The 27,895-nt window shown below is 42.8% G+C and overlaps 2 protein-coding genes across 2 annotated transcripts in view; one reads left to right on the top strand and one right to left on the bottom strand.

Annotated features, from left to right (window-relative positions):
• LOC124025869 (myosin heavy chain, fast skeletal muscle-like) overlaps positions 1-17,255 on the top strand; it is a 34,522-nt gene extending 17,267 nt beyond the window's left edge. The window contains exons 11-39 of the mRNA XM_046339184.1: positions 3,313-3,431; positions 3,600-3,749; positions 3,847-4,017; positions 4,118-4,421; positions 4,985-5,049; positions 5,132-5,219; positions 5,335-5,452; positions 5,567-5,690; positions 5,847-5,983; positions 7,293-7,548; positions 7,752-7,994; positions 8,426-8,602; positions 8,701-8,846; positions 9,038-9,128; positions 10,197-10,586; positions 10,684-10,810; positions 10,982-11,100; positions 11,244-11,440; positions 11,590-11,773; positions 11,910-12,075; positions 12,403-12,527; positions 13,422-13,730; positions 14,899-15,102; positions 15,242-15,367; positions 15,507-15,677; positions 15,960-16,064; positions 16,153-16,248; positions 16,696-16,827; positions 17,141-17,255. Coding sequence (XP_046195140.1) covers positions 3,313-3,431; positions 3,600-3,749; positions 3,847-4,017; positions 4,118-4,421; positions 4,985-5,049; positions 5,132-5,219; positions 5,335-5,452; positions 5,567-5,690; positions 5,847-5,983; positions 7,293-7,548; positions 7,752-7,994; positions 8,426-8,602; positions 8,701-8,846; positions 9,038-9,128; positions 10,197-10,586; positions 10,684-10,810; positions 10,982-11,100; positions 11,244-11,440; positions 11,590-11,773; positions 11,910-12,075; positions 12,403-12,527; positions 13,422-13,730; positions 14,899-15,102; positions 15,242-15,367; positions 15,507-15,677; positions 15,960-16,064; positions 16,153-16,248; positions 16,696-16,827; positions 17,141-17,158 — 4,658 coding nt within the window. The 3' untranslated portion in view covers positions 17,159-17,255. The remainder of the gene's footprint in view (positions 1-3,312; positions 3,432-3,599; positions 3,750-3,846; positions 4,018-4,117; positions 4,422-4,984; positions 5,050-5,131; positions 5,220-5,334; positions 5,453-5,566; positions 5,691-5,846; positions 5,984-7,292; positions 7,549-7,751; positions 7,995-8,425; positions 8,603-8,700; positions 8,847-9,037; positions 9,129-10,196; positions 10,587-10,683; positions 10,811-10,981; positions 11,101-11,243; positions 11,441-11,589; positions 11,774-11,909; positions 12,076-12,402; positions 12,528-13,421; positions 13,731-14,898; positions 15,103-15,241; positions 15,368-15,506; positions 15,678-15,959; positions 16,065-16,152; positions 16,249-16,695; positions 16,828-17,140) is intronic.
• A 6,940-nt stretch (positions 17,256-24,195) lies between these two features.
• Positions 24,196-27,590, bottom strand: LOC124025870 (myosin heavy chain, fast skeletal muscle-like; the record flags this gene model as incomplete). The annotated part of the gene is made up of 9 exons (XM_046339185.1): positions 24,196-24,411; positions 24,555-24,673; positions 24,845-24,971; positions 25,069-25,458; positions 25,798-25,888; positions 26,065-26,210; positions 26,309-26,485; positions 26,800-27,042; positions 27,489-27,590. Coding segments are annotated over 9 exons (1,596 nt in total), but the record flags the coding sequence as incomplete, so codon positions are not given.
• Between the last annotated feature and the right edge of the window lie 305 nt (positions 27,591-27,895).

Here is a 27,895-nt window from a genome sequence, read left to right as displayed (position 1 = left end):
TACAATATGTAAACATTAGTCCCATTCCCAGTCCCACTCATAGATATACAATATGTAAACATTAGTCCCATTTCCACTCATAGATATACAATATGTAAACATTAGTCCCATTCCCAGTCCCACTCATAGATATACAATATGTAAACATTAGTCCCAGTCCCACTCATAGATATACAATATGTAAACATTAGTCCCAGTCCCACTCATAGATATACAATATGTAAACATTAGTCCCATTCCCAGTCCCACTCATAGATATACAATATGTAAACATTAGTCCCAGTCCCAGTCATAGATATACAATATGTAAACATTATTCCCAGTCCCACTCATAGATATACAATATGTAAACATTAGTCCCATTTCCACTCATAGATATACAATATGTAAACATTAGTCCCATTCCCAGTCCCACTCATAGATATACAATATGTAAACATTAGTCCCAGTCCCACTCATAGATATACAACAATATCCCAGTAAACATTAGTCCCATTCCCAGTCCCACTCATAGATATACAATATGTAAACATTAGTCCCAGTCCCAGTCATAGATATACAATATGTAAACATTAGTCCCAGTCCCACTCATAGATATACAATATGTAAACATTAGTCCCATTCCCAGTCCCACTCATAGATATACAATATGTAAACATTAGTCCCAGTCCCAGTCATAGATATACAATATGTAAAGCATTAGTCCCATTCCCAGTCCCAGTCATAGATATACAATATGTAAACATTAGTCTCATTCCCAGTCCCACTCATAGATATACAATATGTAAACATTAGTCCCATTACCAGTCCCACTCATAGATATACAATATGTAAACATTAGTCCCATTCCCAGTCCCACTCATAGATATACAATATGTAAACATTAGTCCCAGTCCCACTCACAGATATACAATATGTAAACATTAGTCCCATTCCCAGTCCCACTCATAGATATACAATATGTAAACATTAGTCCCATTCCCAGTCCCACTCATAGATATACACTATGTAAACATTAGTCCCTGTCCCACTCATAGGTATACAATATGTAAACATTAGTCCCATTCCCATTCCCACTCATAGATATACAATATGTAAACATTAGTCCCATTCCCAGTCCCACTCATAGATATACAATATGTAAACATTAGTCCCTGTCCCACTCATAGGTATACAATATGTAAACATTAGTCCCATTCCCAGTCCCACTCATAGATATACAATATGTAAACATTAGTCCCATTCCCAGTCCCACTCATAGATATACAATATGTAAACATTAGTCCCATTCCCAGTCCCACTCATAGATATACAATATGTAAACATTAGTCCCATTCCCAGTCCCACTCATAGATATACAATATGTAAACATTAGTCCCAGTCCCACTCATAGATATACAATATGTAAACATTAGTCCCATTCCCAGTCCCACTCATAGATATACAATATGTAAACATTAGTCCCAGTCCCACTCATAGATATACAATATGTAAACATTAGTCCCATTTCCACTCATAGATATACAATATGTAAACATTAGTCCCATTCCCAGTCCCACTCATAGATATACAATATGTAAACATTAGTCCCAGTCCCACTCATAGATATACAATATGTAAACATTAGTCCCATTCCCAGTCCCACTCATAGATATACAATATGTAAACATTAGTCCCATTCCCAGTCCCACTCATAGATATACAATATGTAAACATTAGTCCCAGTCCCAGTCATAGATATACAATATGTAAACATTAGTCCCAGTCCCACTCATAGATATACAATATGTAAACATTAGTCCCAGTCCCACTCATAGATATACAATATGTAAACATTAGTCTCATTCCCAGTCCCACTCATAGATATACAATATGTAAACATTAGTCCCATTACCAGTCCCACTCATAGATATACAATATGTAAACATTAGTCCCATTCCCAGTCCCACTCATAGATATACAATATGTAAACATTAGTCCCAGTCCCAGTCCCACTCATAGATATACAATATGTAAACATTAGTCCCAGTCCCACTCATAGATATACAATATGTAAACATTAGTCCCATTCCCAGTCCCACTCATAGATATACAATATGTAAACATTAGTCCCAGTCCCACTCATAGATATACAATATGTAAACATTAGTCCCATTCCCAGTCCCACTCATAGATATACAATATGTAAACATTAGTCCCATTCCCAGTCCCACTCATAGATATACAATATGTAAACATTAGTCCCATTCCCAGTCCCACTCATAGATATACATTATGTAAACATTAGTCCCATTCCCAGTCCCACTCATAGATATACAATATGTAAACATTAGTCCCAGTCCCAGTCCCAGTCATAGATATACAATATGTAAACATTAGTCCCAGTCCCAGTCATAGATATACACTATGTAAACATTAGTCCCAGTCCCAGTCCCAGTCATAGATATACAATATGTAAACATTAGTCCCAGTCCCAGTCCCAGTCATAGATATACAATATGTAAAACATTAGTCCCATTCCCAGTCCCACTCATAGATATACAATATGTAAAACATTAGTCCCAGTCCCACTCATAGATATACAATATGTAAACATTAGTCCCAGTCCCACTCATAGATATACAATATGTAAACATTAGTCCCATTCCCAGTCCCACTCATAGATATACAATATGTAAACATTAGTCCCAGTCCCAGTCCCAGTCATAGATATACACTATGTAAACATTAGTCCCAGTCCCAGTCCCAGTCATAGATATACACTATGTAAACATTAGTCCCAGTCCCAGTCCCAGTCATAGATATACAATATGTAAACATTAGTCCCAGTCCCAGTCCCAGTCATAGATATACAATATGTAAAACATTAGTCCCATTCCCAGTCCCACTCATAGATATACAATATGTAAAACATTAGTCCCATTCCCAGTCCCACTCATAGATATACAATATGTAAACATTAGTCCCTGTCCCACTCATAGATATACACTATGTAAAACATTAGTCCCAGTCCCAGTCCCACTCATAGATATACAATATGTAAAACATTAGTCCCAGTCCCATTCCCACTCATAGATATATAATATGTAAACATTAGTCCCAGTCCCACTCATAGATATACTATATGTCAGATAGACAGAGCCTCCTCAAAGCCCGGCAGGAGATCATTTATGGAGTCCAATTTACAACCTCCAGATATGATTTAAAATTATAGATGTGGGTTCAAATCAAAACCAAACCCTTTTGTCAGGGTGACATCAGAATCAAGTGATCTTGTGTTTCTGAGTCTGTTGTTGTTGGTTCTCTCTCCAGTGGCTGATAAAATCGGCTACCTGCTGGGCCTGAACTCAGCTGAGATGCTGAAGGCTCTGTGCTACCCCAAAGTGAAGGTCGGCAACGAGTATGTGACCAAGGGACAGACTGTGCCTCAGGTAAGGCGGCCAAACACAGCGTCTACCATTTTCTGAGCACCAGAAATATTTTGGTGATGAGTATATTGATGGTTTTGAATAGTGATGATGTTTTCCACAAGCTCTTTTCACCTTGTCACTAGACATGGTCAATATCTCATCTATTCATTTGAGCTATTATCATTGCAGGTTAATAACTCAGTCTCGGCTCTGGCCAAGTCCATCTACGAGAGGATGTTCTTGTGGATGGTCATCCGTATCAACGAGATGTTGGACACCAAGAATCCAAGGCAGTTCTACATCGGTGTGCTCGACATTGCCGGGTTTGAGATCTTTGATGTGAGTCTGAGACCAGAACAAGACAATTAGTTGTGATTGAGATGGATTACAGCCTTGTATGATGATGAAATGATCCCTTCTGAAATTCCATTAACAGTACAACAGCATGGAGCAGCTGTGCATCAACTTCACCAATGAGAAACTGCAACAGTTTTTCAACCACACCATGTTCGTCTTGGAACAAGAGGAGTACAAGAAGGAGGGAATCATCTGGGCCTTCATTGACTTCGGCATGGACTTGGCTGCCTGCATTGAGCTTATTGAGAAGGTAAGCTGTCTGTCAGGATTATAATGGACCTCAACAGCAAAGCTCATTTATGATCCTAATGTAAATATCACTAATTTGATGTACATCTCTTTTCGTAAAGCCATTGGGCATCTTCTCCATCCTTGAAGAGGAGTGCATGTTCCCCAAGGCTTCAGACACTTCCTTCAAGAACAAGCTGTATGACCAGCATCTTGGAAAAAACAAGGCGTTTGAGAAGCCCAAGCCAGCCAAAGGCAAGGCAGAGGCCCACTTCTCCCTGGTTCACTATGCCGGCACTGTGGACTACAACATCACTGGCTGGCTGGACAAGAACAAGGACCCCCTGAACGACTCAGTTCTTCAGCTGTACGGGAAGTCTTCAGTCAAACTGATGGCGACCCTGTATGTCGCTGCCCCACCTGAGGGTAAGTCTAGCAGAACATCAAAAGACTTCATGAAGAACTAGTTACAAATCAGTCCCATTTTCTTTAAAGGGTCAATCTGCAGTTGCTACATCCATTTGTGGACTTACAAGATATGTACCCATTCGTTCTTGAACATTTTTTGTTGAAGAACATCGGCTTGGTTCACCTGTCATACCCCATCAGAACCCAAAATATGAGCTTGTTTAAATGTTTGTTAGCAAAGTAAATGGAAACATTTACTGCCTCAAAACATTATCAATACTATCATTTTGATATCATGGATGGTCAGTCCTTTAATTCATAGCTCTGTTTATGCATTTGAGTGGTTACATTTCTCCAGACCATCTCAGTGTTATATTGAAACAGTGGCAGGGAGCATATTTTGTTATTGTTTCAACTGCTGATTGCTGCTTTAAATGTATCACCATTTGTCAGGGTGATTTACTGGGTTAATGTACTCATACAATAGGTGTTATTTTACACAATCTCATTGGCAGCATTAAGATGTGTGTGAAGAACCTGAGATTCTCTCATTTATATTGAACTTTTCTCCATTATAACAGATACAACCAAGAAAGGAGGCAAGAAGAAGGGTGGTTCCATGCAGACTGTGTCCTCCCAGTTCAGGGTGAGCTTTTAAAATGTGGATATTCAGCTGTAGTGATTATCAGAAATGATTTCTGAGAACATGGTTTGTAACCCTCTTACAGGAGAACTTGGGCAAGCTGATGACCAACTTGAGGAGCACTCATCCTCACTTTGTGCGCTGCCTGATCCCCAACGAGTCAAAGACTCCAGGTACAATAGATGTTGAGTTAAATATGACATCTTGTCAGTACAGTATCAGTAACATTAACAAACCAGTCTTTAACCTGTTTATGAGTATTTAAAGAGACTTGGTTTGTGTTTCCAGGTCTGATGGAGAACTTCCTGGTTATCCACCAGCTCAGGTGTAATGGTGTTCTGGAGGGCATCAGGATCTGCAGGAAGGGCTTCCCCAGTAGAATCATCTATGCTGACTTCAAGCAGAGGTACACGCACGCGCGCGCTCACACTAATCTCCTCTAAGAGTTTTCCCAACATCAGAATAGCCTTATTATTTTACGTAATATAACTATTACAACTTGACATTTCTCCTGAATCAGGTACAAAGTACTGAATGCCAGTGTCATCCCTGAGGGCCAGTTCATGGACAACAAGAAGGCTTCTGAGAAGCTGCTTGGGTCCATTGATGTGAATCACGAGGACTACAAGTTTGGACACACCAAGGTCAGTCAAATACCCCGCAAGCAAAAACTAATTTCTATGTAAAAAAATGTATGAGGTGAAGAAAAGTTAAGTAAAGAAATAAAAACAACAGCAAAAATACTTTCTATCTCTTTCCACTTGACTGGTTCTATAATTCACCATGTCAACCTGTGTCAGGTGTTCTTCAAAGCCGGTCTGCTGGGTGTCCTGGAGGAGATGAGAGATGAGAAGCTGGCCTCTCTGGTCGGCATGGTCCAGGCTCTCAGCCGTGGATTCCTCATGAGGAGAGAGTTCACCAAGATGATGGAGAGGAGGTGAGGAAGAGTAGACATCTTGGCAAACAATTCTGTCAGCCTCCTGTATGTAATGTATAATGATTGTGTCCTGAATATGCTGTGAGTTGTTCAGGATGAGAAGGTACATGTTATAATATTCTATTAAAGCAACAGGTTGGGATTTAGCAAGCTGTTCAATTGTTATTTAACTTAGTAATATTTACCCATTAATTCTGGAATAATATGAAATGCCTCATGATCTTAGGGTTACTTGTCAGTCATTCCCTATGTAGCGCTATCTATACATGTAAGAGTGGTTTCATTTCCCTAGCCCCATTCCTCAGCTGTATACAAAACATGTCAGGGTCCCTGTTTTGTTATTTTTCAAATCCCAGAATGTAGTTTTAAAGTCCTCCTCTTACTGTAATTTAATTATACCAATGTGTTTTCATTAATTGAATTCCCTTAATCTATTTTAATGAGAATTTGTAAGATTCTTGTTTGCATAAAATAGACGGAGACCAGTCTTATCAATAATAGGTAACAGAATATATTCTCGGAGCGCGCTGCCACGTTACCACGAGCAACAGTTTATATACAATAACATGACGTCATTTCACTGCTCCTAAAATGAATCTCCTCCTCTCGACCGAGACAAAGGGAACTTTAAAAGTTAATTCAAAGTTCATTCTGACCCTCCAACACATACACAGGACACACAGCACAACTGAATTAACTTTTGACTCCTCACCATTATCGATCACCACGTAGCTGACAGCTCTAACTAACAGAAAACCTAGGAATGCACTCACAGCCTTATCTAAAACACACCAGAGCTCATTTCTTCGGTTCAACCATAGGTTAACTACCGTATCTGTTTACTTAATCCACAACCCATTCCTTTCTTCCTAGTTGGAATGGTGTTCATTAACTTTAATTACTCCTTGTCCGTGTCACACAATCCCTTCTTATTACCTCATATTGTTAATCAGATATAATAAAACAGAGTATAAGTTTACTAAGTTACAGTTTCATTTAAAATGAGAAATTTGTTCAGTCATTTAATCATAATTTGTGTAACAATCTTTCTTTAAACATGTCACTCACCATGTCACCATGTCACTCACCATGTCACTCACCATGTCACTCACCATGTCACTCACCATGTCACTCACCATGTCACTCACCATGTCACTCACCATGTCACTCACCATGTCACTCACCATGTCACTCACCATGTCACTCACCATGTCACTCACCATGTCACTCACCATGTCACTCACCATGTCACTCACCATGTCACTCACCATGTCACTCACCATGTCACTCTATCCTTTCTGTGGACCAGAGATTCCGTCTTCACCATCCAGTACAACATCCGTTCATTCATGAATGTGAAAACCTGGCCGTGGATGAAGTTGTACTTCAAGATCAAGCCCCTGCTGCAGAGCGCTGAGACTGAGAAGGAGCTGGCCAACATGAAGGAGAACTATGAGAAGATGACGTCGGACCTGGCCAAGGCTCTGGCCAAGAAGAAGGAGTTGGAGGAGAAGATGGTGGCCATGGTGCAGGAGAAGAATGACCTGGCGCTTCAAGTCGCATCTGTGAGTGAGCAACAACCCTCATCAGAGCACATTTAGACACACAAGTACACAGACACAATCACTATGTGACTAACTCAAGAAAATGCCCATGGTAAATTTAAAACATTTAAATTGATTTGCTCTGACTTATTTGACTAAATGAAGTCTATATTTTGATACACAAAGTGAAAACACAGTTAAAAAAAATCTTGTTCTGAAACCAGGATTCAGAGAATCTGAACGATGCTGAGGAAAGGTGTGAGGGGCTCATCAAGAGCAAGATCCAGCTGGAGGCCAAACTCAAAGAGACGACTGAGAGGCTGGAGGATGAGGAGGAGATGAATGCTGAGTTGACTGCCAAGAAGAGGAAGCTGGAGGATGAGTGCTCTGAGCTGAAGAAGGACATTGATGACCTGGAGCTCACCTTGGCCAAAGTGGAGAAGGAGAAGCACGCCACTGAAAACAAGGTCTTGTAAACAGTCCAAGCAAACAATAATCCAAAGAATGATCAACTCAAAACAGAAATGTAATTCAAGTCTTTTTGTGAGTGCAGTAAAAATTAAGACACAAAATAGTGGAATATGGTGTACTCCCCACATGGGAGTATACCTGGGGTGGCAGGTAGTCAAGAGGTTAGAGTGTTGGACTAGTAATTGAAAGTTAGCAAGATCGAATCTCAGAGCTGACAAGGTAAAATATCTGTCATTCTTTCCCTGAACAAGACAGTTAACCCACTGTTCCTAGGCTATCATTGTAAATAAGAATTTGTTATTAACTGACTTTCCGAGTTAAATAAAGGTAGAAAAAAAACATTCATTGCATGTTCTGCTACCCGCTTGTTACTGCTACTTCACTTATGGTGAATTGACCAAAAACTGTTTGTTGTGGCCGTTTTCAGGTTAAAAACCTGACAGAGGAGATGGCGTCTATGGATGAGAGTGTTGCCAAGCTGACCAAGGAGAAGAAAGCCCTCCAAGAGGCCCACCAGCAGACACTGGACGACCTGCAGGCAGAGGAGGACAAAGTCAACACTCTGACCAAGGCCAAGACCAAGCTGGAACAGCAAGTGGACGACGTGAGTGGAGTTTGACATTCTGGCCATGATATTATGCAAGATGATATAATCTACAGTTGTTTAGATTTGACCAACACATGTCTGTTTATATCTTGTAGCTTGAGGGTTCTCTGGAGCAAGAGAAGAAGCTTCGTATGGACCTTGAGAGAGCCAAGAGAAAGCTGGAGGGAGATCTGAAACTGGCCCAGGAGTCCATAATGGACCTGGAGAATGACAAGCAGCAGTCTGATGAGAAAATCAAGAAGTAAACACAAATAAATGACAACAGTTTTCCCTGCCTTCTTGATCAACATAATGGTTCTTCTTGGCTCATTGTTGTAATCATGAAATTGTCTTTGTATGTGATTCTTAAAAGCAGAGTGAATGGTAGCTTAGGCTCCCTTTACACTGTCTAACCTAAACAAACTTTACAATCAACGTGTTTGTGTTTGTTAGGAAGGAGTTTGAGACCACCCAGCTCCTCAGCAAGATAGAGGATGAACAGTCTCTGGGAGCTCAGCTGCAGAAGAAGATCAAGGAACTCCAGGTACAGTACAGGATCTAAGCTCCAGTACAGGAAAATAACCAATGCATTTCTTCTGGTAGTGTAACAGTATAACTTTAGACTGTCCCCTCGCCCATAACCGGGCGCGAACACATCAACAAGTCACCCACGAAGCATCGTTACCCATCGCTCCACAAAAGCTGCGGCCCTTGCAGAGCAAGGGGAACAACTACTTCAAGGTCTCAGAGCAAGAGACGTCACAGATTGAAACGCTATTTAGAGCGCACCACCACTAACTAGCTAGCCGTTTCACATCCGATACACTAGTTGTCAGTATCTGGCCAGGGTTGTTCCGGTTTTTGGTCACTAGATGCCCCAATTGTGCCTTTTGACCTTTTTCTGTCAGGACCCGGTTACGAACCCGGGTCTCCGGAGTGAGAAACAGTCACTTAACCAACTGAGCCACGAATAGCCGGCAGAACCCAGAAGATGAGGCAGACACAGCAGTACTTGAGACTGTGTATGAAGTAAAAAGTGAAGTTCTTCAGGAAAACATGTACAACCTCAAAAGGAATCCTACAAGAACAAAGGTAATCCTCCAAGACAAGAAAGGTAAATCCACAAGGTGGAAGGTAAAGCACAAAAAGCCTCAAAAGATACTCAAAAAACAAACAAACAAACAAACAAACAAACAAGAACAAAAAACAGAATTCCACAAGAGAGTCCACCGGGATCAACAAGAGTTCTCAGAGTACTAGGGCTGGGTGCTAACATACAAACACAGAGCAAAGAACAGAGGAAAACAAAGGGTTTAAATACAATCAGGGGAAACGAGGCACAGGTGCAAATAATCATGGGGATCAAGGGAAAACAAAAGGTCAAAAGGCACAATGGGGGCATCTAGTGACCAAAAACCGGAACAACCCTGGCCAAATCCTGGTTCCTGCATGGGACAATGTCTAATGAATATAGTAAATATGTTAGTGTAGCTGGCTATGTATAAACACATTTATGCTAAATATACAGTACATGCTATTATTATGTAGTGAGGTTCAATTATTTCAACTGTATTGTAGTGTTCATTCCCCCTGCTCCTGCCCCTTTTTCTAGGCCCGTATTGAGGAGCTGGAGGAGGAAATTGAGGCTGAGCGTGCTGCCAGGGCCAAGGTTGAGAAGCAGAGAGCCGATCTCTCCAGGGAACTTGAGGAGATCAGCGAGAGACTGGAGGAGGCCGGAGGCGCCACTGCTGCTCAGATTGAGATGAACAAGAAGCGCGAGGCTGAGTTCCAGAAGCTGCGTCGTGATCTTGAAGAGTCCACCCTGCAGCATGAGGCCACAGCCGCCGCTCTGCGCAAGAAGCAGGCCGACAGTGTGGCTGAGCTCGGGGAGCAGATCGACAACCTGCAGCGCGTCAAGCAGAAGCTGGAGAAGGAGAAGAGCGAGTACAAGATGGAGATTGATGACCTCTCCAGCAACATGGAGGCTGTCGCCAAGGCTAAGGTGAGTAGTGATGTTTTGGTCAAGCAGTGTTGAGGATGGTCAGCTGAATTACCATTCAATAAACTGAAGTTGACAGTCCCATATGTTTCACTAACAGGGCAATCTGGAGAAGATGTGCCGTACTCTTGAGGACCAGCTGAGTGAGATCAAGACTAAGAATGATGAGAATGTTCGCCAGGTCAATGACATCAGCGGACAGAGGGCCAGACTCCTTACAGAAAATGGTACCATCAACAATGAACAACAAACCAATATAGTTCACCTCAGTAGCACAAAATAACATGTGTCGGGGGCTGTAAATTCAGTCCACACAGTTTCTGCACTACGATTCCTCAAAATACATTTTCAATCTAGAAAGAATGACTCATTAACTTGAGGTCCCTCATTCCCTGCAGGTGAGTTTGGTCGCCAGCTGGAGGAGAAGGAAGGCCTGGTGTCTCAGCTGACCAGAGGCAAACAGGCCTTCACCCAGCAGGTGGAGGAGCTGAAGAGACTGATTGAGGAGGAGGTCAAGGTAAGGCATCCTAAATGGGAACCACCTTCCAGTTTAGAGCTTTATCTACACATAGACTGTTTCTACGCCTCCCTCAGACACTCCTACTGTCATCTGTTTTACTCTCCCTCTCTAATCTCTCTTTGTCTTTCTTTATCTCTCAGGCTAAAAACGCACTGGCCCATGGTGTCCAGTCTGCCCGCCATGACTGTGATCTCCTGAGAGAGCAGTTTGAGGAGGAGCAGGAGGCCAAGGCAGAGCTGCAGCGCGGCATGTCCAAGGCCAACAGTGAGGTGTCTCAGTGGAGGACTAAGTATGAAACTGATGCCATCCAACGCACAGAGGAGCTGGAGGAGGCCAAGTGAGTTGCACTCAATAGCAAAGACTAAAATAAATGGTGTGGATGGTGAGGCTGGTTGGAGATCTGAGAAAATGTTACTTCAATATGTAGTGCAATATTTGTTTCACAACAAGTTACTCACCATGACACCACCCGCTGTTGTCCAACAGGAAGAAGCTGGCCCAGCGTCTGCAGGAGGCTGAGGAGACCATTGAGGCGACCAACTCAAAGTGTGCCTCCCTGGAGAAGACCAAGCAGAGACTGCAGGGAGAGGTGGAGGACCTCATGATTGACGTTGAGAGAGCCAACGCCATGGCCGCCAACCTTGACAAGAAGCAGAGGAACTTTGACAAGGTGAACATTTATAAACCTCACTCTTGGGTGATATTTTCTGTCTGCTATTTGATCAGTTGTATTATAATTGTAACATATTTACGATTGAAAACTCTCTTTCAATGAGTTGTAATGAAAATCCCATGGATTTCGCCAGGTTCTGGCAGAGTGGAAGCAGAAGTATGAGGAGGGCCAGGCTGAGCTGGAAGGAGCTCAGAAGGAGGCTCGCTCAATGAGCACTGAACTCTTCAAGATGAAGAACTCCTACGAGGAGGCTCTGGATCATCTGGAGACTCTGAAGAGAGAGAACAAGAACCTGCAACGTGAGCATTTGACAGCAGTTATTTTTGCATGATGTTTGACCAGTGTTATGAAAATGGAATCAACTGTAATCATCAACATTATATCAAATTGCTATTACACAATCTCAGAATGTTTACATACATTTTAGAATATATATATTTTTGGAACTTGTAATTGGTATTCTTTTGAACAACCCAATGATGTGGTGTGGCAATTAGATTTGCAAGACAGTATGAAGTGCTGTTCATTAATTATCTGTTATTATGATTCATTATAAACTTCAGTGCATTGGTGATAGCCACTGGAAATCTCCCAAGTCTAAACAGCTTCTGTGTTTGTGTGTGCAGAGGAGATCTCTGACCTGACTGAGCAGATCGGAGAGACTGGCAAGAGCATCCATGAGCTGGAGAAGGCCAAGAAGACCGTGGAGACAGAGAAGTCTGAGATCCAGACCGCTCTGGAGGAGGCTGAGGTACAAACTACAGCTGTTTGATATGAAAAGCAGTGTTACACTTGGCAATGCCAGTTACAATCAAATGCTCCCTTTTATTGGTGTTTATTGTAGTCATATATATGCAATTCCTTGTGTTTTGCACATCCAAACGTCCTGACCCTTCGCTAAGCTCCGCCCTAACATTTGTGGGCAACCAATCGCTGTTCTCCAATGGATAGCAACTAACGTCGAGTCGGACACATCGAACAAGCTCTTGTTTCAAACACATGAAAACCAGTAGAAAAGAAAACAGAAACACAGAGTTTTCTTAAAATAAAATTCAAGTTTAATAATTGAACAGTTCAGCAGTACTTTCTAATGTGATTCCTGAAAGACAGAGCCTGTTGATGGACTGAATCCGATATTATACTTTTGTTGCATTGTTTGCTAGCTCAGCTGGTTAGCTAGCTCTGTCTCATAGACCACCAAACGTTGCTAGCTAGCCATATAACTTGTTTTCTCAAAATATATGATCATGTACATTGGCTAGTTCAGTTAGTCTTGTTATGAATACATCTCACATCTGCTTTAAACTTCAGGATACGATTTGAGACCACTAGTTAGTTCCAAAAGTAGTTATAGCTTTGACTGAATTCAGAGCCATTCAGTGGCCACACTACAAACATGACTTGACCAGGATGCCCTTTAAAGCAGCTGTAATGACAGTCCAACACAACATACCTGAGGGGTTGTGTTTCATTTCATTGTGTAGTTAAAAACACAGTTTGATATTATTGTAAGGGGTTTATTATTCCAGTGGTCTGAATGTGGAATTGGGCTTCCCAGGAAAATGTTGTCTGAGGTTGCAACAGTAACCAAGGGGGGCGGAGCTGAGTGAAGGGTTGATTTGACTGACTGCTTCTGTTCCTTCAGGGCACACTGGAGCACGAGGAATCCAAGATTCTGCGTGTTCAGCTGGAGCTGAATCAGATCAAGGGTGAGGTGGACAGGAAGATCGCTGAGAAGGACGAGGAGATGGAGCAGATCAAGAGGAACAGCCAGAGGGTGGTTGACTCCATGCAGAGCACCCTGGACTCTGAGGTCAGGAGCAGGAATGACGCCCTGAGGGTGAAGAAGAAGATGGAGGGAGACCTGAATGAGATGGAGATTCAGCTGAGCCACGCCAACAGGCAGGCCGCTGAGGCCCAGAAACAGCTGAGGAACGTCCAGGGACAGTTCAAGGTAAAGGGACTTGGACATCAGGCTCAACAACCTGAACATGGGGAGGGATTTGTTTGTGAATCAGTAGAAAATAATAGATCAGAGGAATGTAATAGACTGGACTACATTACATTTACATTTACATTTAAGTCATTTAGCAGACGCTCTTATCCAGAGCGACTTACAAATTGGTGCATTCACCTTATGACATCCAGTGGAACAGCCACTTTACAATAGTGCATCTAAATATTTTAAGGGGGGGAGGGGGGGGGGTGAGAAGGATTACTTTATCCTATCCTAGGTATTCCTTAAAGAGGTGGACTAATATACTGTAGGAAGGTAGGGATATTAGAGTGGACTAATATACTGTATCGGGGACATTTTTACCAATGAACATGCCTATTACCCACTGGGGTGGCAGGTAGCCTAGTGGTTAGAGCATTGGGCCAGTAACCAGCAGGTAGCCTAGTGGTTAGAGCATTGGGCCAGTAACCAACAGGGTAGCCTAGTGGTGAGAGCGTTGGGCCAGTAACCAACAGGGTAGCCTAGTGGTTAGAGCATTGGGCCAGTAACCAACAGGGTAGCCTAGTGGTTAGAGCGTTGGGCCAGTAACCAACAGGGTAGCCTAGTGGTTAGAGCGTTGGGCCAGTAACCAACAGGGTAGCCTAGTGGTTAGAGCGTTGGGCCAGTATCCAACAGGGTAGCCTAGTGGTTAGAGCGTTGGGCCAGTAACCAACAGGGTAGCCTAGTGGTTAGAGCGTTGGGCCAGTAACCAACAGGGTAGCCTAGTGGTTAGAGCGTTGGGCCAGTAACCAACAGGGTAGCCTAGTGGTTAGAGCGTTGGGCCAGTAACCAACAGGGTAGCCTAGTGGTGAGAGCGTTGGGCCAGTAACCAACAGGGTAGCCTAGTGGTGAGAGCGTTGGGCCAGTAACCAACAGGTTGCTGGATCTGTCATTCTGCCCCTGAGTAAGGCAGTTAACCCACTGTTCCCTGGGCGCCGATGACGTGAATGTCGATTAAGGCAGACCCCTTCACCTCTCTGTTTCAGAGGGTTAATTGCGGAAGACACATTTCAGTTGAAGGCATTCAGTTGTACGACTGACTAGTTATCCCCCTTTCCCCTTTAATACCAATCCTATCGCGCCCACTTCCACAAGTCTAATGATGCTATGACATTGTGAACACCAGGATGCCCAATTGCACCTTGATGATGCCGTCCGCGCTGCAGAGGACATGAAGGAGCAGGCAGCCATGGTGGAGCGCAGAAACGGTCTGATGGTGGCTGAAATCGAGGAGCTGAGAGTTGCTCTGGAGCAGACTGAGAGAGGCCGCAAAGTGGCTGAGACTGAGCTGGTGGACGCCAGCGAGCGTGTCGGACTGCTGCACTCCCAGGTACGGGTCAAAAACCATTTCTAATGAAACTCAACCAAGCATAACGTTTAAATTTTCATGATTTCAGCCTTGTGACTTTCTCTTTCTCACTTGTAAGTTCTCTTGAGAGTCAAACAAATCACCTTGTTTCCTCCTTCAGAACACCAGCCTTGCGAACACCAAGAAGAAGCTGGAGACTGACCTGGTTCAGGTGCAGGGAGAGGTGGACGACATCGTCCAGGAGGCCAGGAATGCAGAGGAGAAGGCTAAGAAGGCCATCACTGACGTGAGTCCTTGAATTACATCAACTTGATTTGTCCCCAAAGGTCAGCAGTCGCTGTGCTGGTTTAACCACACCAAAGATCCCAAAAGAGCTTTATGATTGGTGCCAGTTGGTGCATAAATGAAACTAACTACCATTCCAGGCGGCCATGATGGCTGAGGAGCTGAAGAAGGAGCAGGACACCAGCTCTCACCTGGAGAGGATGAAGAAGAACCTGGAGGTCACAGTCAAGGACCTGCAGCACCGTCTGGATGAGGCTGAGAACCTGGCCATGAAGGGAGGCAAGAAGCAGCTCCAGAAGCTGGAGTCCAGGGTGAGTTAACAGCAGGGTGGATTGAAAAACAGATTGCTGGAAGTGTATTTGATCATATGAAAATAAACAGGGGCATTGTGTAATGGCTTTTTCTCTCAATAACCCACCTACATCATGAAAAGTAGTTGTTTTCATTATAGACCCCTTTAATTAAAATCGTAAAAGTACATAGGAGCAGACAACATTTCTTGACCAGAAGAAGATTCCTCTGTTTTACAAACATTTGTTACGTCTGACTTTCAGCACCTCACATAAATGCCGACGTTTATTTCTTCCACAAAGGTGCGTGAGCTCGAGACTGAGGTGGAGGCCGAGCAGAGAAGAGGTGTAGACGCGGTCAAGGGAGTCCGCAAATATGAGCGCAGAGTCAAGGAGCTCACTTACCAGGTAAGAGAAAGTGCATTCTGCACACACTAAAGCACACTGGTTTGTGTGTTAAACTATAGACTATTGATCCTTGTAACTTCTCCCACAGACTGAGGAGGATAAGAAGAACGTTGGCAGACTTCAGGACCTGGTAGATAAGCTGCAGATGAAAGTGAAGGCCTACAAGAGGCAGGCTGAGGAAGCGGTGAGTCACAGACTTAGTCAAAATACTCTGAAAGCTTACAGTCCCTAGTAGAAATTACAAAACATTTTGTGAGATTAGTTGAAGTGTTGTTACTGCACAACCGTCAACATTGACTCAGCTGATAGTGCAAGTCATTTCTGAAGAAATGTATGTGACTCCTCTTCCTATGTGTAACATTTTAAAGTAGAGAGGGTTGAATATTATTTAGCTTTGTGCCGGGGGCTGGTCTGGAGGTGGTGCTGACTCTCCTGGATCACATGGCCCTGGAAGCAGCAGATTGATCCTCTGTTCCACCACTCACTATCTCCCTATATATACTGTACAATGCTATCCTACATCTTTTTAAAATACCTTTAAAATAATTATATGAATAAAAAAATTAAAAGTAATATGAGGCTTCAAACTTTCAATACTGATGTTATGCTCTCGTCTCTTTTCCTCACCCAGGAGGAAGCATCCAACCAGCACATGTCTAAGTTCCGGAAGGTTCAGAATGAGCTGGAAGAGGCTGAGGAGCGTGCTGACATCGCTGAGACTCAGGTCAACAAGCTCAGAGCCAAGACCCGTGACTCTGGAAAGGTACAGAACTGCTGCTAAACCTACACCTGACTTCACAGTAGACAATTCTGACATTTTACACTCACTCAAATGTATTTAAGATTTCTGAGAAACACATTTCAGGACAGGATAAATAAAATAACCAATCCAAATTTAGTTGGTACAAGGTGTTTACTGAGTCTTAAATGCTTGATCCATTCTGTTATTACCAAGTATTGATATATTTATCATATTCATTATTAATACTGATCCATTCTGTTATTACCAAGTGTTGAAATATTTATCATATTCATTATTAATACTGATCCATTCTGTTATTTCATTCTTCTTACAGGGAAAAGAGGCTGAATAAACAAGACCAAAGTCTTAGCAATTTCCTGTGTTTCATAAAATATGATTTTCATGGTAAAATGTTGAGTATTGATTAAAAACATGTCGGCCTACATACACTTTGTGACTGTGGACTTATTTCTCAGAAAACAGCTTTTCATACCATAAAAATACTGTACTTTAACTAAAGGAGCAATCTGGGGTTTAAACCACATCAAAGCGGACACCTCAACAAAGAGGTCACTTGTTTTGGTAACCAGCTGAGGGATGAGGATGGAGAAATGTAACTACACAATTCATACACTAAGCTATTATAATCATCCATGATAGTTTTAACCCTTTACACTCAGGGGAAGTGGCCTATATGAACACGCCCAAATTGAAATGTTTCCATAAGAAACAAATAGGAGAAGCAAGATGGTCACATAAACATGGCAGCACTTGAGAGAGAGAGAACACTTTGGTGATTGGGCCGGAAATTCTCCGAACAAAGTTCTCAGGATACAACGTTTTTTTCAGTTGAATTTTGTCCCAGATAATTCGCACAATAATCTAATGTGGCCAGACGACGTGAAAACAAATGGTAATCGATTATCTGACCAAATTACACAAGATTTTAGTCCTGGGTTATCCGAGATTATGCAAATATATACATAAAAGTAAAGAGAACATGATATTGATTTATCATTAGCCAATTGGCATCCCCCCCTAAAGACATGCAGATATACACTTCCATAATGATTAGTGTTCCTTGCCCCATCTAGTGGTGAAATTACAATAATTCACATGACAAACACGCTACCAGACAGTATAAACACAGTACCAGACAGTATAAACACGCTACCAGACAGTATAAACACAGCTACCAGACATTATAAACACGCTACCAGACATTATAAACACGCTACCAGACAGTATAAACACGGTACCAGACATTATAAACACGGTACCAGACATTATAAACACAGTACCAGACATTATAAACACAGTACCAGACAGTATAAACACGCTACCAGACAGTATAAACACGCTACCAGACAGTATAAACACAGTACCAGACAGTATAAACACAGTACCAGACAGTATAAACACAGTACCAGACAGTATAAACACGTACCAGACATTATAAACACAGTACCAGACAGTATAAACAGACCAGACATTATAAACACGGTACCAGACAGTATAAACACGCTACCAGACATTATAAACACGCTACCAGACATTATAAACACTGTACCAGACAGTATAAACACGGTACCAGACAGTATAAACACGGTACCAGACAGTATAAACACGCTACCAGACATTATAAACACGCTACCAGACATTATAAACACGGTACCAGACAGTATAAACACGCTACCAGACATTATAAACACAGTACCAGACATTATAAACACAGTACCAGACATTATAAACACGGTACCAGACATTATAAACACGGTACCAGACATTATAAACACGGTACCAGACAGTATAAACACAGTACCAGACATTATAAACACGGTACCAGACATTATAAACACGCTACCAGACATTATAAACCAGACAGTATAAACACGGTACCAGACAGTATAAACACGGTACCAGACATTATAAACACGATAGACATTATAAACACGGTACCAGACATTATAAACACGGTACCAGACATTATAAACACGGTACCAGACATTATAAACACGGTACCAGACATTATAAACACGCTACCAGACATTATAAACACGCTACCAGACATTATAAACACGGTACCAGACATTATAAACACGGTACCAGACATTATAAACACGGTACCAGACATTATAAACACGGTACCAGACATTATAAACACGGTACCAGACATTATAAACACGGTACCAGACATTATAAACACGGTACATTATAAACAGACATTATAAACACAGTACCAGACATTATAAACACGGTACCAGACATTATAAACACGCTACCAGACATTATAAACACGCTACCAGACAGTATAAACACGCTACCAGACATTATAAACACAGTACCAGACATTATAAACACAGTACCAGACATTATAAACACGGTACCAGACATTATAAACACAGTACCAGACATTATAAACACGGTACCAGACAGTATAAACACGGTACCAGACATTATAAACACGGTACCAGACATTATAAACACGGCACCAGACATTATAAACACGGCACCAGACAGTATAAACACGGTACCAGACAGTATAAACACAGTACCAGACATTATAAACACGATAGACATTATAAACACGGTACCAGACATTATAAACACGGTACCAGACATTATAAACACGGTACCAGACATTATAAACACGGTACCAGACATTATAAACACAGTACCAGACATTATAAACACAGTACCAGACATTATAAACACGGTACCAGACATTATAAACACGGTACCAGACATTATAAACACGGTACCAGACATTATAAACACGGTACCAGACATTATAAACACGGTACCAGACATTATAAACACGGTACCAGACATTATAAACACAGTACCAGACATTATAAACACGGTACCAGACATTATAAACACGGTACCAGACATTATAAACACGGTACCAGACATTATAAACACGGTACCAGACATTATAAACACAGTACCAGACATTATAAACACGTACCAGACATTATAAACACGGACATTATACCAGACATTATAAACACGGTACCAGACATTATAAACACGGTACCAGACATTATAAACACGGTACCAGACATTATAAACACGGTACCAGACATTATAAACACGGTACCAGACATTATAAACACGGTACCAGACATTATAAACACGGTACCAGACATTATAAACACGGTACCAGACATTATAAAACAGTACCAGACATTATAAACACAGACATTATAAACACGGTACCAGACATTATAAACACGGTACCAGACATTATAAACACGGTACCAGACATTATAAACACGCTACCAGACATTATAAACACGGTACCAGACATTATAAACACGGTACCAGACATTATAAACACGGTACCAGACATTATAAACACGGTACCAGACATTATAAACACGGTACCAGACATTATAAACACGGTACCAGACATTATAAACACGGTACCAGACATTATAAACACGGTACCAGACATTATAAACACGGTACCAGACATTATAAACACGGTACCAGACATTATAAACACGGTACCAGACATTATAAACACGGTACCAGACATTATAAACACGGTACCAGACATTATAAACACGGTACCAGACATTATAAACACGGTACCAGACATTATAAACACGGTACCAGACATTATAAACACGGTACCAGACATTATAAACACGGTACCAGACATTATAAACACGGTACCAGACATTATAAACACAGTACCAGACATTATAAACACGGTACCAGACATTATAAACACGTACCAGACATTATAAACCAGACATTATAAACACGGTACCAGACATTATAAACACAGTACCAGACATTATAAACACGGTACCAGACATTATAAACACGGTACCAGACATTATAAACACGCTACCAGACATTATAAACACGCTACCAGACATTATAAACACAGTACCAGACATTATAAACACAGTACCAGACATTATAAACACAGTACCAGACATTATAAACACGGTACCAGACATTATAAACACAGTACCAGACATTATAAACACGCTACCAGACATTATAAACACGCTACCAGACATTATAAACACGATAGACATTATAAACACAGTACCAGACATTATAAACACGATAGACATTATAAACACGGTACCAGACATTATAAACACGGTACCAGACATTTTAAGTCATAGACTGTTTTCTCTGCTACCGCCCGGCAAGCGGTACCAGAGCGCCAAGTCTCGGTCCAAAAGGCTCCTTAACACCTTCTACCCCCAAGTCCTAAGACTGCTGAACCATCTGATGTTTGTTTTAGCACTGCTGCTACTCGCTGTTTATTATCTACACATAGTCACTTTACAAATGACCTCGACTAACCTTTACCCCCGCACATTGACTCAGTACTTTTATTGGTTTTATTTGTAATTAGTTAATTTAGGGGGTAATGGTGTCGACGCGGGCCATACTCAAGTCCTCATCAAACTCGAGGTCGATGTAGAAGAGTTCTACCTGCAACTAAAGAGGGTTATTGAAGGGGTTTTCCTATGGGGACGGACAAAGAACCTTTTTAGGTTCTAGATAGCACACTTTTTTTTCTAATGTGGAGACTGAAGGGCAACATAGGATGAGATGAACTCAACGTTGTTGACCGCAGTTCCAAAAGCTGCCGGAGACTAGGAATTCCATGTGGGTTGTGCATGCTGGGTACAAGAACACGCCCTCCATTTACCTTCTATGGTGGCAATAATGCCCTTTATTTAATGTATAATTGGGCACTATTGGAATTAAGCCACAGCAGTTTGTAAAAGAAAAAGCACTGACATATTTGATCACATTTCTGTAAATGTTCTAGCAGAATGTTTTAGCAGAATGTTTGTGCAGAATGTTCTAGCAGAATGTTTGGGCAGAATGTTCTAGCAGAATGTTTGTGCAGAAGGTTTGGGCAGAAGGTTTGGGCAGAAGGTTTGTGCAGAAGGTTTGTGCAGAAGGTTTGTGCAGAAGGTTTTGGCAGAAGGTTTGTGCAGAAGGTTTGTGCAGAAGGTTTGGGCAGAAGGTTTGGGCAGAAGGTTTGGGCAGAATGTTTTAGCAGAAGGTTTGTGCAGAAGGTTTGGGCAGAATGTTTTAGCAGAATGTTTGTGCAGAAGGTTTGGGCAGAATGTTTTAGCAGAATGTTTGGGCAGAATGTTTTAGCAGAAGGTTTGGGCAGAAGGTTTGGGCAGAATGTTTTAGCAGAATGTTTGTGCAGAAGGTTTGGGCAGAATGTTTTAGCAGAATGTTTGTGCAGAAGGTTTGGGCAGAATGTTTTAGCAGAATGTTTGGGCAGAATGTTTTAGCAGAAGGTTTGGGCAGAAGGTTTGGGCAGAATGTTTTAGCAGAATGTTTGTGCAGAAGGTTTGGGCAGAATGTTTTAGCAGAATGTTTGGGCAGAAGGTTTGGGCAGAATGTTTTAGCAGAATGTTTGGGCAGAAGGTTTTAGCAGAATGTTTGTGCAGAAGGTTTGGGCAGAAGGTTGATATTTTCCAGTGATTTGTATGCTGCCTATAGTGAGTGCCTGTCTGCGCATTCTGCAAGATTGATCGTATTGTAATGACCTGACTAGATCATAAATGAACAATTGTCCAGACAGAGGCTTGAGTTTGCGAATTGACGGTTTATTAAACCAACTTTACACAGGCTACCGTTTGGGCCGTAGCACACGCCAAATAGATGACAGATAACCCACAAGCCAATCGTGACCTTCTCTTGTGAAGCCCAGACGTAAGAGAGAGAGAACAAAGGCTGAACCTGGTCTTAACTTCCAATGCTCCACCCCCCTGCCCAACCCCCCTCCACGCCACTCCGCCAACCACCAGGATGCCCGGCATCAGAACATTCCAGGCATTCCCGTGATTGGCAGATAGCAGGTTGATTGACATGTCGGACCCCGCGAACACCGGGTACTGGTCAGTACAACACAACCACCTCCTAGCCTAACACATAACACACAGCTGTCTGTGCGGGTCGCTACAGTATGTTGTCTACACAGACCAGATTTACATACTGGACTGTGGAGGCGTACTGGAGGTCTGGTGTGTAGAGCTGACACAACCCATCCTGGCTGGATGTTTATTTTTGCCCTGCAAATGCGGGGCGCTGGCACAGGACGTACTGGGCTGTGTAGACTCACCGGAAACACAGTTCGCAAAGCCGGCGCAGGATATCCTGGTCCAAGGAGGTACACTGGAGACCAGGAGCGCTGAGCCGGCACCCTCCTTCCTGGCTGGATGCCCATTCTAGCCCGGCCAATCCGAGGAGCTGGAATAGAGCGCACGGGCTAGATTAGCGCACTGGAGACACCATGCGCTCTACCGCATAACACTGTGCCTGACTAGTAACACGCTCCCCACAGAAAGCACAGGAGTTGGCTCAGGTCTTTTACCTGACTCAGCCAATCTCCTCGTGTGCCACCCCCCCAAAAAAATCTTGGGGCTGCCTCTCGGGCTTCCGTGCTAGCCGTGTACCTTCATATCGTCACCGTTCCTCTATTCTCCGGTATTTATACTCGTAGTATCGCCGTTCCACTTTCGCTGCCTCTAACTCCTCCTTAGGACGACGATACTCCCCCGGCTGTGTCCAGGGTCCTGCTTCATCTAATATCTCCTCCCAGGTCCATCTCCCCATTAAGCGCTGTTCCTCCTTTTCACGCTGCTTGGTCCTGGTAGTGTGGGTTGTTCTGTCACGGTCGTCATAATGAGGAGACCAAGGCGCAGCGTGATTCGCGTACATAACTATTTTAATGAAAAGAACGAACACTGAACAAAACAACAAAACGAACCGTGAAGCTAACTGACTAGTGCAAACAGGTAACTAAACATAGAATATCAACCCACAAACTATCCATTGAATATGTCTACCTAAATATGGTCCCCAATCAGAGACAACGATAAACAGCTGCCTCTGATTGAGAACCAATCTAGGCAACCATAGACATATAAACACCTAGACCAGTTAAACCCCATAAATAAACCAAAACCACTAGACAATTCAAAACTACACAAACCACCCTTGTCACACCCTGACCAAACCAACTAATAAAGAAAACAAAGATAACTAAGGTCAGGGCGTGACACTTAGTCATATCTCAGCTTCCTCACTGACTTATGGAGCTGCCTACTCCTGATGATTCGTTTTTTCAAATCATATGAGCAAAAAATATTTAGATTTATCTGGGATGCTAATCCAGACAAAATAAAGCGTGCCTGTCTATATAATGAATATGAATTGGGTGGGTTGACATATAAAAGCACTAAACCTCTCTCTAAATGCTTCACTTATACAACTGGAGGAATAAAAATAGCATAAATAGGAAATGATACCAGTTTCAAATATTGAAGTAACATTTTCTCAGATCCCCAACCAGCCTCACCATCCACATCGTTTATTTTAGTCTTTGCTATTGAGTGCAACTCACTTGGCCTCCTCCAGCTCCTCTGTGCGTTGGATGGCATCAGTTTCATACTTAGTCCTCCACTGAGCCACCTCACTGTTGGCCTTGGACATGCCGCGCTGCAGCTCTGCCTTGGCCTCCTGCTCCTCCTCAAACTGCTCTCTCAGGAGATCACAGTCATGGCGGGCAGACTGGACACCATGGGCCAGTGCGTTTTTAGCCTGAGAGAGAAAGAAAGACAAAGAGAGGTTAGAGAGGGAGAGTAAAACAAATGACAGTAGGAGTCTCTGAGGGAGGTGTAGAAACAGTCTATGTGTAGATAAAGCTCTAAACTGGAAGGTGGTTCCCATTTAGGATGCCTTACCTTGACCTCCTCCTCAATCAGTCTCTTCAGCTCCTCCACCTGCTGGGTGAAGGCCTGTTTGCCTCTGGTCAGCTGAGACACCAGGGCTTCCTTCTCCTCCAGCTGGCGGCCAAACTCACCTGCAGGGAAAGAGGGACCTCTTATTAATGAGTCATTCTTTCTAGATTGACATTTTATTTTGAGGAATCGTAGTGCAGAAACTGTGTGGACTGAATTTACAGCCCCCAACACATGTTATTGTGTGCTACTGAGGTGAACTATATTGGTTTGTTGTTCATTGTTGATGGTACCATTTTCTGTCAGGAGTCTGGCCCTCTGTCCACTGATGTCGTTGACCTGGCGAACATTCTCATCATTCTTAGTCTTGATCTCACTCAGCTGGTCCTCAAGAGTACGGCACATCTTCTCCAGATTGCCCTGTTAGTGAAACATATGGGACTGTCAACTTCAGTTTATTCAATGGTAATGTAGTTGGCCCTCCTCAACAATGCTTGACCAAAACATCACTACTCACCTTAGCCTTGGCGACAGCCTCCATGTTGCTGGAGAGGTCATCAATCTCCATCTTGTACTCGCTCTTCTCCTTCTCCAGCTTCTGCTTGACACGCTGCAGGTTGTCGATCTGCTCCCCGAGCTCAGCCACACTGTCGGCCTGCTTCTTGCGCAGAGCGGCGGCTGTGGCCTCATGCTGCAGGGTGGACTCTTCAAGATCACGACGCAGCTTCTGGAACTCAGCCTCGCGCTTCTTGTTCATCTCAATCTGAGCAGCAGTGGCGCCTCCGGCCTCCTCCAGTCTCTCGCTGATCTCCTCAAGTTCCCTGGAGAGATCGGCCCTCTGCTTCTCAACCTTGGCCCTGGCAGCACGCTCAGCCTCAATTTCCTCCTCCAGCTCCTCTATACGGGCCTAGAAAAAGGGGCAGGAGCAGGGGGAATGAACACTACAATACAGTTGAAATAATTGAACCTCACTACATAATAATAGCATGTACTGTATATTTAGCATAAATGTGTTTATACATAGCCAGCTACACTAACATATTTACTATATTCATTAGACATTGTCCCATGCAGGAACCAAACTAACAACGGTAAGAAGCAACATCTTTGCACAGATTAGAAGCACCAGCAAGAAGCACCATCTTCCATCTTACTGAGCCATCAGAATCCACCAGAAAGAATGTGTGCTACCAGAAGAAACGTGTCAGTTATTTTCCTGTACTGGAGCTTAGATCCTGTACTGTACCTGGAGTTCCTTGATCTTCTTCTGCAGCTGAGCTCCCAGAGACTGTTCATCCTCTATCTTGCTGAGGAGCTGGGTGGTCTCAAACTCCTTCCTAACAAACACAAACACATTTGTTTTGGTTAGACAGTGTAAAGGGAGCCTACATTACCATTCACTTTGCTTGTAAGAATCACATAAGTCTATTTCATGATTACAACAATGAGCCAAGAAGAACCATTATGTTGATCAAGAAGGCAGGGAAAACTGTTGTCATTTATTTGTGTTTACTTCTTGATTTTCTCATCAGACTGCTGCTTGTCATTCTCCAGGTCCATTATGGACTCCTGGGCCAGTTTCAGATCTCCCTCCAGCTTTCTCTTGGCTCTCTCAAGGTCCATACGGAGCTTCTTCTCTTGCTCCAGAGAACCCTCAAGCTACAAGATATAAACAGACATGTGTTGGTCAAATCTAAACAACTGAAGATAAAATCATCTTGCATACTATCATGGCCAGAATGTCAAACTCCACTCACGTCGTCCACTTGCTGTTCCAGCTTGGTCTTGGCCTTGGTCAGAGTGTTGACTTTGTCCTCCTCTGCCTGCAGGTCGTCCAGTGTCTGCTGGTGGGCCTCTTGGAGGGCTTTCTTCTCCTTGGTCAGCTTGGCAACACTCTCATCCATAGACACCATCTCCTCTGTCAGGTTTTTAACCTGAAAACGGCCACAACAAAATTTGTTTTTGGTCACTTCACCATAAGTGGTTAAATGGATAATAGAAATGTGTCAACAAGTAGTGTACTATAGATTCAACACTAGATGGCGCTGTACTCCATGCCAGTGGACTGAATGGAAATCATAAACGAGGGGGGAGCAGAACATGTAATGAATGTGGGGAGTCCACCACAACTGAAATTCCACTATTTTGTGTCTTAATTTTTACTGCACTCAAAAAAAGACTTGAATTACATTTCTGTTTTGAGTTGATTATTCTTTGGATTATTGTTTGCTTGGACTGTTTACAAGACCTTGTTTTCAGTGGCGTGCTTCTCCTTCTCCACTTTGGCCAAGGTGAGCTCCAGGTCATCAATGTCCTTCTTCAGCTCAGAGCACTCATCCTCCAGCTTCCTCTTCTTGGCAGTCAACTCAGCATTCATCTCCTCCTCATCCTCCAGCCTCTCAGTCGTCTCTTTGAGTTTGGCCTCCAGTTGGATCTTGCTCTTGATGAGCCCCTCACACCTTTCCTCAGCATCGTTCAGATTCTCTGAATCCTGGTTTCAGAACAAGAGAAAAAACCTGTGTTCTCACTTTGTGTATCAAAATATAGACTTCATTTAGTCAAATAAGTCAAATCAATTTAAATGCATGACATATATAAATATATATCACATGCCAAAAAGATCATCAAGGACTTCAACCGCCTGTTCACCCCACTACCATCCAGAAGGTGAGGTCAGTACAGGTGCATCATCACCACCCGAGCCACTTCCTGTTCACCCCGCTACCATCCAGAAGGTGAGGTCAGTACAGGTGCATCATCACCACCCGAGCCACTTCCTGATCACCCCGCTACCATCCAGAAGGTGAGGTCAGTACAGGTGCATCATCACCACCCGAGCCACTTCCTGTTCACCCCGCTACCTAGATAGTCCAGATAGTGAAGTCAGTACAGGTGAGTCAAAGCAGGGACAGAGAGACTGAAAGACAGACAGCTTACCTTCTCAATAAGCTCAATGCAGGCAGACAAGTCCATGCCGAAGTCAATGAAGGCCCAGACGATTCCCTCCTTCTTGTACTCGTCTTGTACTCCTCTCAGCCACTGGAGAGAGAACCAACAACAACGGACTCAGAAACACAAGATCACTTGATTCTGATGTCACATTGGCCAAGTTTTTGTGGGTTAGGTTTTGATTTGAACCAACTTCCATCATTTTATATCAAGTAGAGATACTGGGGTGCAAAAGAGCAAGAAAATAAATAACAATATGGGGATGATGTAGTTGGTGTGCTGTTTACAGATTGGCTATGTACAGGTGCAGTGATCTGTAAGCTGCTCTGACAGCTGATGCTTAAAGTTAGAGAGGGAGATTAGAGTCTCCAGCTTCAGCGATTTTTGCAAGTCGT

The sequence above is a fragment of the Oncorhynchus gorbuscha genome, unplaced genomic scaffold (genome assembly GCF_021184085.1).
Source record: "Oncorhynchus gorbuscha isolate QuinsamMale2020 ecotype Even-year unplaced genomic scaffold, OgorEven_v1.0 Un_scaffold_2494, whole genome shotgun sequence".
NCBI classification, from domain to species: domain Eukaryota; kingdom Metazoa; phylum Chordata; class Actinopteri; order Salmoniformes; family Salmonidae; genus Oncorhynchus; species Oncorhynchus gorbuscha.
Note: the sequence above shows the minus strand (reverse complement) of the source record. Positions and strands in the feature narration are given on the sequence as shown.